Source organism: Poeciliopsis prolifica, unplaced genomic scaffold (assembly GCF_027474105.1).
Source record: "Poeciliopsis prolifica strain line A6 unplaced genomic scaffold, Auburn_PproV2 SCAFFOLD035, whole genome shotgun sequence".
In the NCBI taxonomy this organism is placed as follows: domain Eukaryota; kingdom Metazoa; phylum Chordata; class Actinopteri; order Cyprinodontiformes; family Poeciliidae; genus Poeciliopsis; species Poeciliopsis prolifica.
In genome coordinates this window covers 1,446,538-1,461,443 of record NW_026562410.1, presented here as the reverse complement: position 1 = coordinate 1,461,443, position 14,906 = coordinate 1,446,538, and the positions used below count along the sequence as shown (strand labels likewise).

At 36.9% G+C, this 14,906-nt stretch overlaps 2 protein-coding genes across 2 annotated transcripts in view; both read right to left on the bottom strand.

Moving 5' to 3' along the window:
- Positions 1-4,754, bottom strand: part of cdk5rap2 (CDK5 regulatory subunit associated protein 2) — a 35,396-nt gene extending 30,642 nt beyond the window's left edge. The window contains exons 1-2 of the mRNA XM_055052713.1: positions 4,577-4,754; positions 958-1,013 (exon numbers count right to left, since the gene is read on the bottom strand). Coding sequence (XP_054908688.1) covers positions 958-1,013; positions 4,577-4,629 — 109 coding nt within the window. The 5' untranslated portion in view covers positions 4,630-4,754. The remainder of the gene's footprint in view (positions 1-957; positions 1,014-4,576) is intronic.
- A 2,170-nt stretch (positions 4,755-6,924) lies between these two features.
- col27a1a (collagen, type XXVII, alpha 1a) overlaps positions 6,925-14,906 on the bottom strand; it is a 75,546-nt gene continuing 67,564 nt past the window's right edge. Inside the window, exons 46-61 of the mRNA XM_055052378.1 lie at positions 14,557-14,610; positions 13,772-13,879; positions 13,455-13,562; positions 13,236-13,343; positions 13,090-13,143; positions 12,450-12,512; positions 12,315-12,368; positions 12,188-12,223; positions 12,051-12,068; positions 11,901-11,936; positions 11,787-11,813; positions 11,612-11,662; positions 11,033-11,201; positions 10,836-10,945; positions 10,539-10,757; positions 6,925-10,423 (exon numbers count right to left, since the gene is read on the bottom strand). Coding sequence (XP_054908353.1) covers positions 10,277-10,423; positions 10,539-10,757; positions 10,836-10,945; positions 11,033-11,201; positions 11,612-11,662; positions 11,787-11,813; positions 11,901-11,936; positions 12,051-12,068; positions 12,188-12,223; positions 12,315-12,368; positions 12,450-12,512; positions 13,090-13,143; positions 13,236-13,343; positions 13,455-13,562; positions 13,772-13,879; positions 14,557-14,610 — 1,362 coding nt within the window. The 3' untranslated portion in view covers positions 6,925-10,276. The remainder of the gene's footprint in view (positions 10,424-10,538; positions 10,758-10,835; positions 10,946-11,032; positions 11,202-11,611; positions 11,663-11,786; positions 11,814-11,900; positions 11,937-12,050; positions 12,069-12,187; positions 12,224-12,314; positions 12,369-12,449; positions 12,513-13,089; positions 13,144-13,235; positions 13,344-13,454; positions 13,563-13,771; positions 13,880-14,556; positions 14,611-14,906) is intronic.

Sequence of the window (14,906 nt, the reverse complement as noted above, 5' to 3'; positions counted from 1 at the left end):
AGTGTCAAAAATGGAGAAGTGCATTTTTAGGTAGACTAAACAGAAAATCATATTTTTGGTGCACAATACTTCAAAAACATCATACTGACCAAAAACAGATTTCCACGAGAAAATCAAAAGAAACAAGTGGAGAAGCCAAACAAGCTTTTAAACTTGATTACTAAATGGATGTTTAAGTAATGGAAATATATATGATAAAACAATAACTTATCATGCTCATGTTCATGCTTTTGTTCATTTTAGCAATGAAAGAGAAAACAGCAGAAATCAGTTATCAACACCATCTGTAACTAATAAACTGAATCAAATCTGCAACAAGAGAATAAAAGAATAGCTAAAATCTATTATTTTAGGAAAGCAAACAATTCACTATCAATCTGTGAAAGTACATCTATTGAGCGCTAACTATGGAAGGGTTTGCTTAAAATAACAGAAACTTCAATTACAGTTTATCTAAGATGATCCCTCATAATCAGTTAGGCTAACAAATACAAATAAAGATTTCTAATTGGAGGTTTATTTGAGATAAAGGTTTCAAGGTTGAAATTAAAATGATGAGTTGATGCAAGTGGGCCCAAATCTTCATGTGTGTGAAAGCTTTCTGTCTCTTCTAAAAACAAAAACACATCAATCAAAAAACAAAATTAAGATTTCTCTGTGTCTATTTACATTAAGTGAAAATAACTTTAAAAAAAAAACAGCTCCATATAATGATGACCTATAGTTTTTTAATTCATTTGGATGTAATAGTCTCCTAACTACTGGCATACAGCAAACAAAGAGGTGAGTATATAATTTGAAAGGTGCTTGCTGATAGACATTACTTTATTCGCTCCTCGTTAAGGCTTTGGGAGATAAAATTGTGGGAGGGCATGCCAATTTTGCAGCAGAATTAATGAATACACATGAGAATCACACACCCGGGCAAAAGAAGAAACAAAGGAAGCTTTACCATACCTGTCATGTTGTCTGAAGAAAACTCTCCTGCATTTATGGAATCTGGGAGCCGGCAGCTGGAAACAAACATTCATTTGTTAATCGTGCAGCGTTTACAAATACGCAAGTATAAGTTAGCAGTTCTACTCTTATCGCTCCCTGAAATTCTGCTGATATAAGAAAGAAAGATGCATCAAAAATATCCAATGAAGCTCAGCTCTCGACATACATCATGTGAGAAACAGGGACACATGTTGTTTATGTATTGCTCATACTGGTTAGTTCCACTGAGCCCTAAGGACGCTCTATAAATAGCTTCAGAATGAATCCGCTTCATTTCCATTCACTCTGGCATTGAGACCTTTCTCTGTATTGTTTTCTTTATGTACGGTCCAAGAGCTGGACTTTGATTAACACAAACTGTTTACCTGGATTTTTTTTAAGTACCCAAACTCTGTTTAGGTTTATGCAAACAGTGTGTTGGTTAAGGTGTAAGAAAAGGCATGTCTTTAATGAGAGGTCCCTTCAAAGACATAAAAACAAGAATTGTGTGTAAGTGACATCATGTGCCAGAGGCAGCCAAGCTCTTGTGTTCACACAGGGAGGAGGAGACAAAAATATAGAGGTTGGAAGGAGCTTTCATTTGCTAGACAAGCAGAGTACTGTGGCCCAGAATCAGCAAAGCATCACACAGTGGAGGGTCAGTGGTGTTTCTAACTCAGAACAAAGCACAAAGCAACACACATCTGGATAGCAACAAACAAGAACACAAATGGGTATGCCTGTGTCCATCACTTCCACATGTATCACAGCTGATTTGTAAAAAGAATTATTTCCGAAGGAAAGGAGAAAGAGCTTTATATAAAAACAAAAGACCTAAGTGGTTCCAATTCTATGTTCCACACCCTGTGCTTTGACCTTCATATCTAATAATACAAAGCCCTAAAAAAAAACTTCCTCCCACTGCTTTACATTGCCCATACTTCAGCTTCTAAATGAAAGACATACAAGCAAAACAAATAATTATAGATTTAAAACTTATGGCAAAACGTAATCGAAGAACGACCCTATTTTGATCATAATTTCAGAGTCAGACGTTTACAGTACCTTGCCAAAGTATTCTTGACCTTTTTCACATTTTGTCACCTTATAGCCACAAAAGTCAATTCATTTTATTGGGATTTTGTGAAATAGAACAACACTAAGTATTGCATAATTGCAAAGTGGAAGGAAAATGAAACAATTTTCTAAATGTTTTACAAATAAAAAACTGCAAAGTGCTAGATGGGTAAGTATTTCATTCCCATTTGCTCTGAAATCCATTTAGGGAGCCAGCACATAAAAAGGGGCTTAACAGAAAACCAACACTGCATCACGGTGGTATCAGCATCATACATATCAATAGCCAGGAACAGGGAAACTGGTCAGCACTGCATCATACTGACCAATTGGGGCTGAATACACATGCACATCACATTTTCCAGATTTTTATCTGTATAAAACTATAAAATGATTGGGGAACAAAACATCACATAAAATCCAAATAAAACACCCTCACATTTATAGCAGTAACATCAAAAATGTGAAAAGGTTCATGGTCTGAGCGCTTTGTAAGGCACTGCACATCTTAGAATATTTTAGTTTTTTTTTATTTTGTCCAGTCTCTGTGTTTTTAAGGAATTTAAATATATCCAGAGTTATAAAGCACATATTTAAATAACCTCCAGAGTCAACCTATGGCACGTCTTCATTCCGCTTTAACCAACAGCAAACACTGTGTTGGTGCTTGCTGTTGTATTACATTTATATAACATTTTACATTAAGTCAGAGTCATAAGTGTTAACATGAGTTAAAAAAAATAATCTGGAATTATTATTTTTTTTTTTTACAAAAATTACAACTTTTTTGTAAAGGTGTAATTTACAAAATCCAAACTGAATATATATATTTGCTATGTCTGTTTATGTTTTCTATCTGTTTTGTCCAATATGATATATGTAGCTGCCTTTCTCTGCCACTCTTGTGAAAGAAGTCTTGATCTCTTTCTACAACTGCTTTATCTGGTTAAATAAAAGCTCAATAAAATAAAACAACTGATGTAATGTGAGGAGAACAATCATAATACTGCCCAGTGTAATATTCGTCCAAAAAACACTGAACGCCATTAACTATGTGTGGACAATCATTGCATTACTGAGGCTTCACATGACAAGCAGCCTCTTCCTGTGTAAACGAAGAGTCAACACAGTACAGTGACAGCAGACAAATTACTGCTAAACATATTCAACATAACAAACATGGCCTTTAATAAAACTAAGACATAAAAGAGGACACAGTGACAGCTCGATGTTTTGTCAGTGAGCCCTCCAATGGAAATGCAAGATTCTGTAAACAATGACTTCCTCTTTTTCTCACTTTGTTCAGCTGCAGATGTCAAACACAAAACCAGCTAAGCACACATAATTTTGAACAATCTTATAATATATATATATATATATATATATTATATATATATATATATATATATATATATATATATATTTATATATATAAAAAAAAACTCCAGGCATTACACGAGCCACCAGAACAAAGTTCATATTTTAAACAAAACTGAAACAGCAACATGAATCAGGTTTCAGAATTAGCCAATTAGCCAATAAGTAACTCACACCACACATATCAGATAACATCTTAAATTACCGAGGCAAACTTACCACCTGCATGAGCGCTTTTCCACACCACAGCTGGACTGTGTCAGTTTAAGGTTAAGCAACCAGCGATACAAGTGTAAACGAAACAGCACATATATAACAAGTTTCACAGCGGAACAGGAAAGCAATGAACTAGCTAATTCAACAAGCGCTGTAAAAATGTATGCTTACCTACCACAATCACAATCTTCGGTTAGGGAAAGCACGAGTGGGGGGAAAAAAAACCCAAACTGAAAATAAATTCAGCATGACAACTACCCCTCTTGCACAAAGCAAAGAGGGAGACGTCGCTGCTACAGTCGGAGCACATTGGCTCATAATTTCCGCTTTAATACACCCAGAATGACATCTCAAATGCCGCCCTACTATCACAGCATCATCAAATTTGTTTGATATGAGACCTTTTTCAAAAAAACATTGTTTACATCTACAGGCATCATTGCCTAGTCCTTATACGATTTGCTTAATTGATCTACTGGAAATAATTTTATAACACAATCTAGGTAAAAATACAGATCGATTATTTACTGTCAAAATGTCAAGTGACGGGACTATTCATTCCCAATGCAACCTTAACGACTTAACAGCATACATTACTAACAATGTTTTAGTTAGCCTTAAGCGGTTTTCAGCGTTAACATATCCTGAAAAGCTTCTCCATTATGACGTGAAAAGTACTTAAAATAAAACAATACCACATAAGATGAAATACTAACGCCTAAAAGGGCAATTTACATATATTAACATACAAAAAGCAATTTATTTAATAGCTCGCAACATGCAAGTCAATATTGTATAATAAATATTGACTAAGTGGAAACAAACAGGGCGTTAGGTGACAGGTTTATAAATGACTTAGCTTCAACATACAACGGTCTGACATGCTAGCTAGCGGCAGCCCGCTAGCTTTTCTTGTTTTAGTTTTTACCTTCCGTTGACATCAACAGGGAGGGTCATGTCGTCGCCAAGAACGGAATCCATTATAGCAGTAAACTTATAAATCGTTTTTGCCCACAAAACAGGTCATTTTACCGCGCAGACGCGCCGTAAACCTCGAAGAGCAGATAAGAATTCAAAATAGTTCAGGCTACCGCCATTACGATATGGTAAACGTCACCATTGTGCACGTTGAAAAATGATGATGCGTTCGACTGTTGTAGGAATTTTTAAAACTACCTGAAAGAAGTCTTGTTTGGACAATTTCAGAAGCCAAGCAGAGTGACTTACATTTGCAACAAGACAAGGGACGCTATAAATGTTCCATTCTCCACAACATATTTGCATCTAGACATACGTATGTGGGCAATTATTTTATGCAACAATAAAAATCGAAAATTTTAAACAGCTGGGAAGGAGGCACTGAGATGGATAAGAAAAGCAAAAAAGCTATTGGTCCAAACAAGCACTCAAGGGAGGGCCGTGAGACTCAAAAATATTACTGTTGTCATTTTAAAATAATTTGTTCCAGGCGAAGTCCACCCACATGGGCACGTCACTGTCTCTGATAAAATGAAAACATTACTTAAAAACAACAAGGCTTATGAGTAAATTATCCGACACATAAAATGTAGCCAAACGACAGAAAAGAGAGCTATTTGTAAAATTAGTGGTATTGCAGAGCTATCAGTGGTATGAGTGCACGGTCTTGTATCTGTTTTCCCCTTCCCTTAAGTGCAAAAATGTCTAAACAGCACAATGCTAAGCTGTGACCGTGATGACACTGAAGAGTTCCTTCAAGATAACTTGTGGTGAGCAGGGTGTGTTACAGCATAATTAACACTTACTCTAGGCAAATGGTAATTATGCCATTTAATGAAAAGCGTTTACAGCAATATGTAATCTGGACTTTTTATGACGTTCAAAAACAGTTCTTAGAGGCGAGGTTAAACAAACAGTCTTTCAACTGGTCCAGCTTGAAATAAAAAATGTCCAAATATCATTAGCGACACCATGTGGTGTAAAAGTTAACTTCAACCAGTGGTGAAAATAAGCTGTACCACTAAAAGATTTAGCGCCAATGCGCATGCGCACATGAACGCTATGTCACATACTGTTTACTCAGCAGATTTCTTTTCAATACATCCTACCTGCACACAAGCAAAGGCAGTAAAAGTTTGGACCAAATGAAACCCAACAGACTGTTGAGTCATTACTCATGCCATTCACTCCCCCTGACCAGCAGGGGGTGACAGCAAATCGCTTGTGTTGTGTTGACTTTGCAGCAGTCTCTCATACAGAGCATGCATGTTGTGACAGTGGAGAGGAGGAACTCCCCTCTAACAGGAGAACCAGAACTGGGCTTAGTACTAGTACCCATCTGCCATGACTGACTGAAGGTGAGAGAAGACAGAGCAGAGACCCAACACGTCAACTGATCCAGGAGAACTTTCCATGTTCATGGAAATGAAAAGGAGAGGGAGAACCGTTAGGCGATGGCAGCATCATGTCAGCCAATGCTCTTTTCCAGGAAACAACTGCAGCTAATCAATGCCAGACGAGGTGTAACTTCTGTGGAGAGAAAAATAACTGAGAAAACAAAAAGCTTAGTTTCTAACTAATCTTTTCAGTTAGAAAAGTTTTAGTTTCTAACTGAACTGATTGTGTAGTTAGAAACACCAGAGCGCCACCTTCTGGCCTATCTCCAGATCATTTCAGTTCAGAGTAGGGAACTATTTCTGGCTTTGTTTTTTCCCCCTCGTGGCCTGCCAATAAAGCTGCTTTATTTTGGGGCTTTTTTTATAGGGTGGGTCATTTTTGACCCGTAGGACAAGGGGATTAAACAGAATGTTAAACTCGCACAAGGGTTAACCAGACACCACCTTCTTCAGATATGTAGTGTTAAAAAGGTGATGAAACTATTTATCTTTAGCCGTCTATTTCACAATTATACAAAAATTTGTGTAGGTCTATCTTATGAGATACCAAATAAAACACATTAAACCTTATTTGCTTGTTCAAGGCATATTATTAATACTTTTGAAAGCACAATATTCATGCTTTGTTGTGTTTAATAAAGTACCTAAGCTTAGCTAACCACTATAACTGGGATATTTTCCATATATTGCTGAGTTTTTTTGTATTATGGTGTGAGAATTAATGTTCCAAGATGACCCCATCAGGAATCCTCAGATAAAAATTGTGTGAAACCAATGTGAGTCTAAATAGAACACATACTGTATAGGTATTAACACCTATGACATTATTACTGTTAAATGTGTTTTAGCAAACAGATTTAACAAAATACTTTCAGTGAGGTGAACAGTAAAAATCCACAGACAAATTTAAAGTATTTATTTAACAGACACTGAACAATGACTAAAGAGCGGACAAATAAGAGATGAATGCACCAGAAATGATCTCATTCAAAGTTTGATGCTTTGCTGCATTTGTCTGATATTTTCAAACAGGTTTCAATTATGAATGCAATAGAAAATTTTTGCTCATGTAAAATTATGAGGTATTCTTAGCTCATTTTCAGGAAAGATTTATAAAAAAAAAAGTAGAAACCATTTTCACATATTTGCATAATTCCTTAAAACACAAGTTATAGAAGAGCACAGTTCTCATACAGTACATGGTTGATTATCATGAAAGAAATAAAAACAATTAAAAAAATTAGAAAAATAAAAGAAATAATATTGCAATAAATTTGTTCTCTGGAGCCCCAAATTTACACATAAAAAACCCATAAACTTCAAGACCAGTTGGGAGCACGGCTATATAACATTGTCAATAAGAATAGTTTTGCTTTAACTAGCAGAAATTTGCGCAATCTGCAACCACATTAACAGCATTAAATAACATTAAATTAGCAAGAGGGAATCCACTGTATACAGCAAGGTTTACAGAATTATATACACTTGATTCCAGCTACAATATTTTTTTTTTTGCCCTGTAAAAACTTTCTACTAGTTGCTAAAAATATTACATACAGCTCAGCGGGGCTTTGTACATATTTTTGGAAATGGTTTAAACCCTGCGATTTATGCCGGATATAAACTGAAATATTTGAGAATTGTAAAAACAAACAAACAAACAAAAAACAAAACAACAAAAAGCTTAAATTTAGCTTTTATTTAAATGCAGAGTGGAAATGAAAAATAATTTGGCAATTATGTCACGATAAATGGGCTCATGATGTAGCGTAGTGTAATGGAACGGGTAAGTTGTATATAAACTTTTTTACTAAGCAAAGCCTGCATGCACTATATGCATATGAATAGTTTAGCAAAGTGGTGTATAACAGCACTATCACTAGCACCTTTGAAAATGTTCTCAGCACCGGGATAAAAGATGGAGGTTTCCGTTTTGATTCCTGTACCCGCTCTCCATTCTTCTGTGGCTCAGATCTCCTTTATGGACACCCTATACATGTACTCGTTTTGATTTTAAATGCTCAGCTGGTGCCGACTATGTATTCTGTTTTTATTCATTAGTGAGGAAGCAAGAACCTGAAGCTGTAATCCACAGTTAGAGAAGATTTACTAAAACACTACTGAGAACTTAAGCTTGTCTTCCTCTTCCTCAGTCTGATATCGATAGCCCTTCCAGTCGTCAGTGGCATTCGTTTGTTTTTGGCTTCGGCTTGTGACCACTGTCCTTCTCACAGCAAGAAGAAAATGTAAATCTTCTTTTCAGAATACATAAATATATGATTTGGATAAATTCACCTGTGAAATACCATGAACAGATGAGCACCAAAGGCAAGTAAAATGGCACCCCATTTGACATGAAAAAAAAAAATCTTCCATAAACAGCTTAAACCAGATACTTGCATACATTGTATTAAAAGACACAACAACTTTTCTCTTCATTGTCTGTCATAAAAGCATACTGAATGTTTCCTATTTTAGGGTAGTTACCAAAATTACTAATATATGCTGAATATCAGGATGATCAGAAAGAGAATAAAAACAATGCTTTGCACTTTGTATGTGTACGTTCTTTGTGTCTGGTAGATTTGTCATTTAAACTGCATGACTGTGGTAAATATTAATTCCCAAGATTTCTATGGGACTGAAATCGGGGCTCTGCCAATCAGTGTCCATTTGGAACACTGCGGACAAGCTTTAACGTCCTGGATAATGTTTTGAGATGTTGCTTCAATATTTCAACATAATGTTTCTGTCCTCATCATAACATCTATTTTGTGAAGTGCAGAACACCCTACTGCAACAAAACACCCACACATTGTTAGTATGCTGCCAACCCAATGCTTCATGCATGGAGCGGTGTTCTCAGTCTTGCAAATGTCCTTCTTTTTCACCAAAAGTTGTCCCTGAGTGTATTTGCAAACTGTGATCCGATTTTTATGTTGCTTTTGCCATGATGACTTCTTCTTCGGAGAGTGGCCTTTCTGAACATTTCGACACAGGACTCATTTCACAGTCGATAATGAATCCCTCTTCCCAGCCTTACATTTCTGTTTCGGGGGTGATACATACATTAGCACCAAAACGTGTTCATCTCATGGATCCATAACCTGCCTCTTTCTTTGAAGGTATGACTGAATATTCTCACGCTGTTTGTATTTGTATGTAGTTGTTTGAAGAGATGAATGTGACAGATTCAGAAATCTGGAAATTGTTACCCAGGGATAATCCAGACTTGTGAAGGTCCACAATTTTCTGTTTCTCTATCTTAGCAGATTTTTTTTTTCTTTACAAGGAAGCAGTGCCTTTTTAGGTATTGATTTACAATAAAGCAACAGTCATGTTCCTCATTCAACTAAAACACCCTGAATTAACCTACCAGAAGCTTGCAAAAATGACATCATACTCTGGAATTTACCCATCTTCTTAAAGCCACATAGTGCACGCAAGCCTCTGAATTTGAACAGCATTTTAAGAAATCTCTAAAAAATCTCTTACTATTCTGGCATTTAGCGAATCCAAATAACACAACTAAAACAAGAGAAGCACAGTCTAATCTGATGTCAGACATTGTGGAGAAAAAGCTTATGTGCTTTTTTGCACAGTGTACTCTAGCATCTGGTTTTAAGCTCTATGTTCCAAAATATATATATTTTTTTACTTTTATCTATTGCACTTAAAGATTATTAATTTACAAAAGACATACATGTATAAAATCAATGATAGAGCATATATATATATATATATCTATATTTACAAAATCCCAATTACTTTAGGTGCTATGACAAAATCTGAATATTACACAAAGTATACAGACTGTATACAGTTGTGGAAATAAGTTACTTCAAATATTCACTGCTGAACTTGGCCTCCTTTCACTTAAAATGTCCTGGAGACATTGCGTGGTATTTTATCCTTTAACATGGAGATCCGCCCGATGGAGCTTGAGGAAGCATTTGTTGGTCTGAGAAGCCAGTAGTGCAAGAACTCCCCTGCTCCTGTAACCCCGCCGCCTTGCTCTCCCTGCTTCCTCCTTTTCTCTCTGCTTGCAGTCCACTAGGAGTTTGGTTGTGAAGCAGTGTCTGTTTTGGGCGGGAGGGAAGGCAGTGAGTTTTTTTCTCACTTGGACAATGTTTGTCATGTAATCGTGAAAGGTCACGATTACATGACCTTTCTGGTCTCCACGCCTACATGAAGGTGATTTGCAGGGGGAGGTTGTCCTTCCCTTTGTGCTCAGAAGACTGACGCTGTGGCCCTCAAAGAAAGCAAACTGGACCGATCTCCAGGTGGTAATGTGATGCAGAGTTTGTTTTTGGGAGGTTGTAGATGTCGATCACAGGGAGCAGGGTTGGATCCAGGGAATGGAACACAAACTGGGTCTGGTGCCAGCGCCCATCTTTTCTCTAAAAACACAATAACAACAATAAATAAATACATTTTAGTCAGCAGATTTGAAGATAGTGTGAGAGCACTAGGTCTGAAGCCCTTTACACCAGATTACAACATCGTAAAACCTACCCAACAGGAGTCCTCCAAAACATCTGGCTCGAGCTCCCCTCCCACTGCAAACACTTCTCCGGTCCAGGCCTTGAATCTCACAGACCGATGGTCTGGGAGCTGATTCTCAGCTGACCTCCAAACTGAGATGTTCAGACAGTGGATGGTGATGTGCTGAATAGCCTCTGAGCTCAGGAGGTGCAGGAAGTTCATTTGGACACGGCCAACCTCAATTGTCGGCTGTAGAAGAAACGAGATCAATGCAACATTGCCCATTTGTGTAAACATTCATTAAAACTACAGTCGCATCTTGTATACCTTGGAAACCGTTATTGGTTTAAGGCAAGTTTGTCCACCACCAGTAAAGCTGCAGGTGACTTCTATTGTGTCAGATGAGCAACCAAGATTGGGATCTATCCAATAAGTGCCTGAGAAAAAACAAACAAATTTGGTTTAAAAACTATCCAAACAATAAAACACTCACTCTATTTAGCTTAACAAGTATCCCGTCTCACCGTCATTTAACTTCTGTTCACAACTGTGAAGGTCCCTGCAGATACGGGCGGGATTGTCTCGAGTGCCCAGTGGGTTCTTCAGGCTCTGGATCAAGTTACTGAGGTAGTGGAGGGTCTTGAAGATCTCTGCTCCCTGGTCGAGCATCGGCAGGTCCATTGCTGGTCTATGCTGGAGGACAAATGAAAAGAATCAAAGATTTATTTTCTTAAATATGCACTCGCTGCTAGCCATGCTGATAGCTAGCATAATATACTAAAGATAATTTAAGTATGTTGGCTTTATTTTTACTGCCTTGACAATGTATTTTAGTGTAATGTGGTTTCAGATAGTTGGCCTGTTAAATATGGTTTTAAAAGTCCAACAAGAGACAAAAGTCGAAAAGCTGCTGTAATAGCTTTAAGGGAACCATAAAAGTTCTAAATATTGTTCTTTTATCCATGTTGATGTTTTTAAAGCAAAATTGCAAATTGCTAAAATCGGAATCAAAACGTCAAAGTGATATAAAAACTCAAGATTGGACATCAACTACTAAAATCTAATAGTTGCACAAAATAACAGAAATGTAGAATCTGACCAACCTGAGTCCTGACAGGATTGGGCGAATCAACAATCACAAGGCCATCTTCTTTCTGCAGAGCAGAAATCTCAGATTAATTAATTTAATCAGTTTCAGTGCCATCGTTTGGAAATTATGTTTTAGTAAATCCATTTTTACAACTTGTAAACCTGAACAATTAGCATTAAGGTACTTACAAATGAAAGAGGGATTCCAGGAGGGCCCTAAAGAGAGGAAAAAAAGTTACTTAGACAATGAGTTTTCAGTGGCAGAAATGAAATTTGGTATTGTTTATTAAAGTTGAAACCTACTGGAGGTCCAGGACGTCCACGAGGTCCAGGTGATCCCTAATAAATAAAAACGAACATCCAGTGGAAACTTGTAAACTGCTCTGACATATGGGAACTCTAAGGCACCCATTTTTAGTATTTGAAGGGAAGAAAGTTAATATGAAGACATACCCTAGGACCTTGAAATCCCTGTTTTGAGAAAATACAGACATGTATTCAGCTTGGGAATGATGCATAGTTTTTCTTTCATATGGTGCTTAAAATTGACTGCATGTAAAATAGACCAGAAACAAGTCTGAAATACTTACATTCTCTCCACGGTTGCCTTTTTGTCCTCTAGGACCCTGTTAGAAGACATTCACAGATGAGTCAATACTGTAGGGGAGAAAATGAAAGACGAGAAAAGTTGAGAGAAATTTAAGGAATACTACATACTGCACTTCCATTGGGACCAATAATTCCAACAGGGCCGACAACTCCTCTTCCACCCTGCATGAAAACAACACAAGAGGATAAAATGGAACGGACTGCAAAGCATTGGAAAACTCACTAGATTATTAAGCCATGTACCATTGCACCCTGTGGCCCCTTCGGCCCCCGTATGCCCTTTGGCCCAAAGTCTCCTGGAGGACCCTGAAAATGGAAGCAGACCTCTATAAATTGTCAGGACTTAATTAAAATTTTTCTCAAACAAAATATGTCATTTAATTTGCATAATGAAAAAATCTTTATTGCTTTGTTTAAAATAAAAAGAATATTGTAATAAAAACAAAAAAAAATCCATACTTTTTCATACTTTGGATTATCTTAAATTTTTCCAGGTTTTAATTCGTATAATTCTATATTAGCATCATCACTTCAACCTTAAACATGGATGGATGGATTCATGGAGAGATGGATAAACAACAGACAGATGGATAGTAAGACAGGTGAATGGATTGAGAGATAGAGGGATGGACAAAAGGACGAATGACGGACGAATATTAAATTAATGTATGATTTCATATTAAAGATCCTTATATGAACGTGACAATTTTTGTGACATAAAGTGAAATCTAAATGTTTTTGGTGAGATTTTATTTTCCATGAAGAAGATCCGTCATATAAATTTCTTACACTGGTTGTGTCCTAACAACTCTAAATTCTTCTTACATTTTGACAATACAATGTTTGATTCAATTTGTGAGTTGCTATTTTGAGATGACCTCACCTTTGGTCCAAACACTCCAAGAACTCCTGGAAAACCTTGTTCTCCTGCATCACCCTATAGAAAAAATAATCAAGTTTAAAAATGAAAATATCCCCCGCTGCCCCCACCCCCAGTTTTCATAATAACTAAGTCTGAGTAACACCCACAGGCTGTCCTTTAGGTCCTCTGTCTCCCTGTGGCCCCTGTTGTCCCATTCCACCTTTGAAACCCCTTTTTCCCGAAGGTCCACTCTGGCCTCGAAGACCCTGCTCCCCCTGAGTGGACGGATAAACAGTAACATTATTGGTGAAAACATGACCAATAATATGTCAATGCAATGACAACCAAGGAACTGTAGTTGTTCCCATTTATTTTTGTCCTTTCACCTTTGGTCCTACTCCTCCCTGATCCCCGGGGAGTCCTGGAACGCCAGTTTTGCCGCGTCCACCAGATTTACCAGGAAGCCCTACCACCCCATCATCACCGTGCTCTCCCTATTCACAAATAGAGAAAGTTAATGATCGGTTCATAGCACCAGCATTTAAAATATCACTTTGAACCGGTACACAATGTTGGGTATGTTTCAAGAGTTAAATATGGAAAATTGTTTGTGTAGAATGTCACAGTAATTTTATACAATGACAACATATAATCAGTCAACAGCTGTGTGAATGAAAACTTTAATGAAGTTAAAGTTTCTCACCGGCATGCCTTTGCTTCCATCTTTTCCCGTGGTTCCATCCTCTCCAGGTACTCCCTCCTGCCCCTCTGGACCCACCACACCTCTGGGACCAGGAGGACCACCCCCACCCTGAGGAGAATGAAGGCGGTACGACCGGACTGATCTACATGCTTCACAGTGATGCAGTGGCTTACAAAAGCATTTCGATATCCGAGCCCTACATTTGGTTATTTCACTTCTCTGGCTTAAGGATTCCTTGTAAACATGACTAATCAGGTGACTTCTGAAGTTCATTGGTTACATTGGATTTTATTTACAGGTGTCAGAATAAATGAGGGAGGTAAAGACAAGTGGATGTTGCAAGTTTCAGGTTTTTCATTTTTAAAACATGTGTAATGTGTAATTTTGCTTCTGCAATTATGCAAAACAAGATGTTGAACTATTACACTCCTAAAATGATTTTGATTTCATGTTTTATTATTGCTCTTAAATTTATCTTCATTTTAGACCATGTAACTAAAATGGTTGTGAGTCGCTTGTTGTATTTAGCTAAGAATAGTTAGTCCATAATAGTGCTGTAATATGCCTTGGAGTAAAAATTGTTGTATAATATTGCTGTCATCAATACTTTTTTGATGACAGCAAGTGATGTCATCAATAAAATATACATTGAATTTGAAATTATAAGTTTCTGATGTTGAACTTAATTTTTTTTTTATTCTTGGAGAAGATTTCTTTCTTTGTTTGGAAGAACTTGTATCAGTGAAGAAGTCACAGCTTTGTCCTACAGGAAGTCAATGACGTACCTCAGTTCCTCTAGCTCCTTTTTGTCCAGGTTGTCCTTTTTTGCCTTTTTCACCCTGGATGAAGAAAAAAAACAACAACAAATTTTTAAATGTGAAACACTTAAATAATTTTCACTTATAAATTGTTTCTATTTTTATGAGTGAATCAACATTTTACTTTCTCTTTCTGACCTCAAGTTTCTAGTTTTGTCAAAGGCCTGTTTATTTTAACATAACGTTGCACTAACAGTTAACCCTATTTACTGAATTAAACAGCCCAGTAAATGATCTGGAAATCTACAACAAGCTCATTAAATGCTCTTAAAAGAATCGTAGCAGTGCAACAAGTTCTCCGGTCTGTTGTTTAAGTG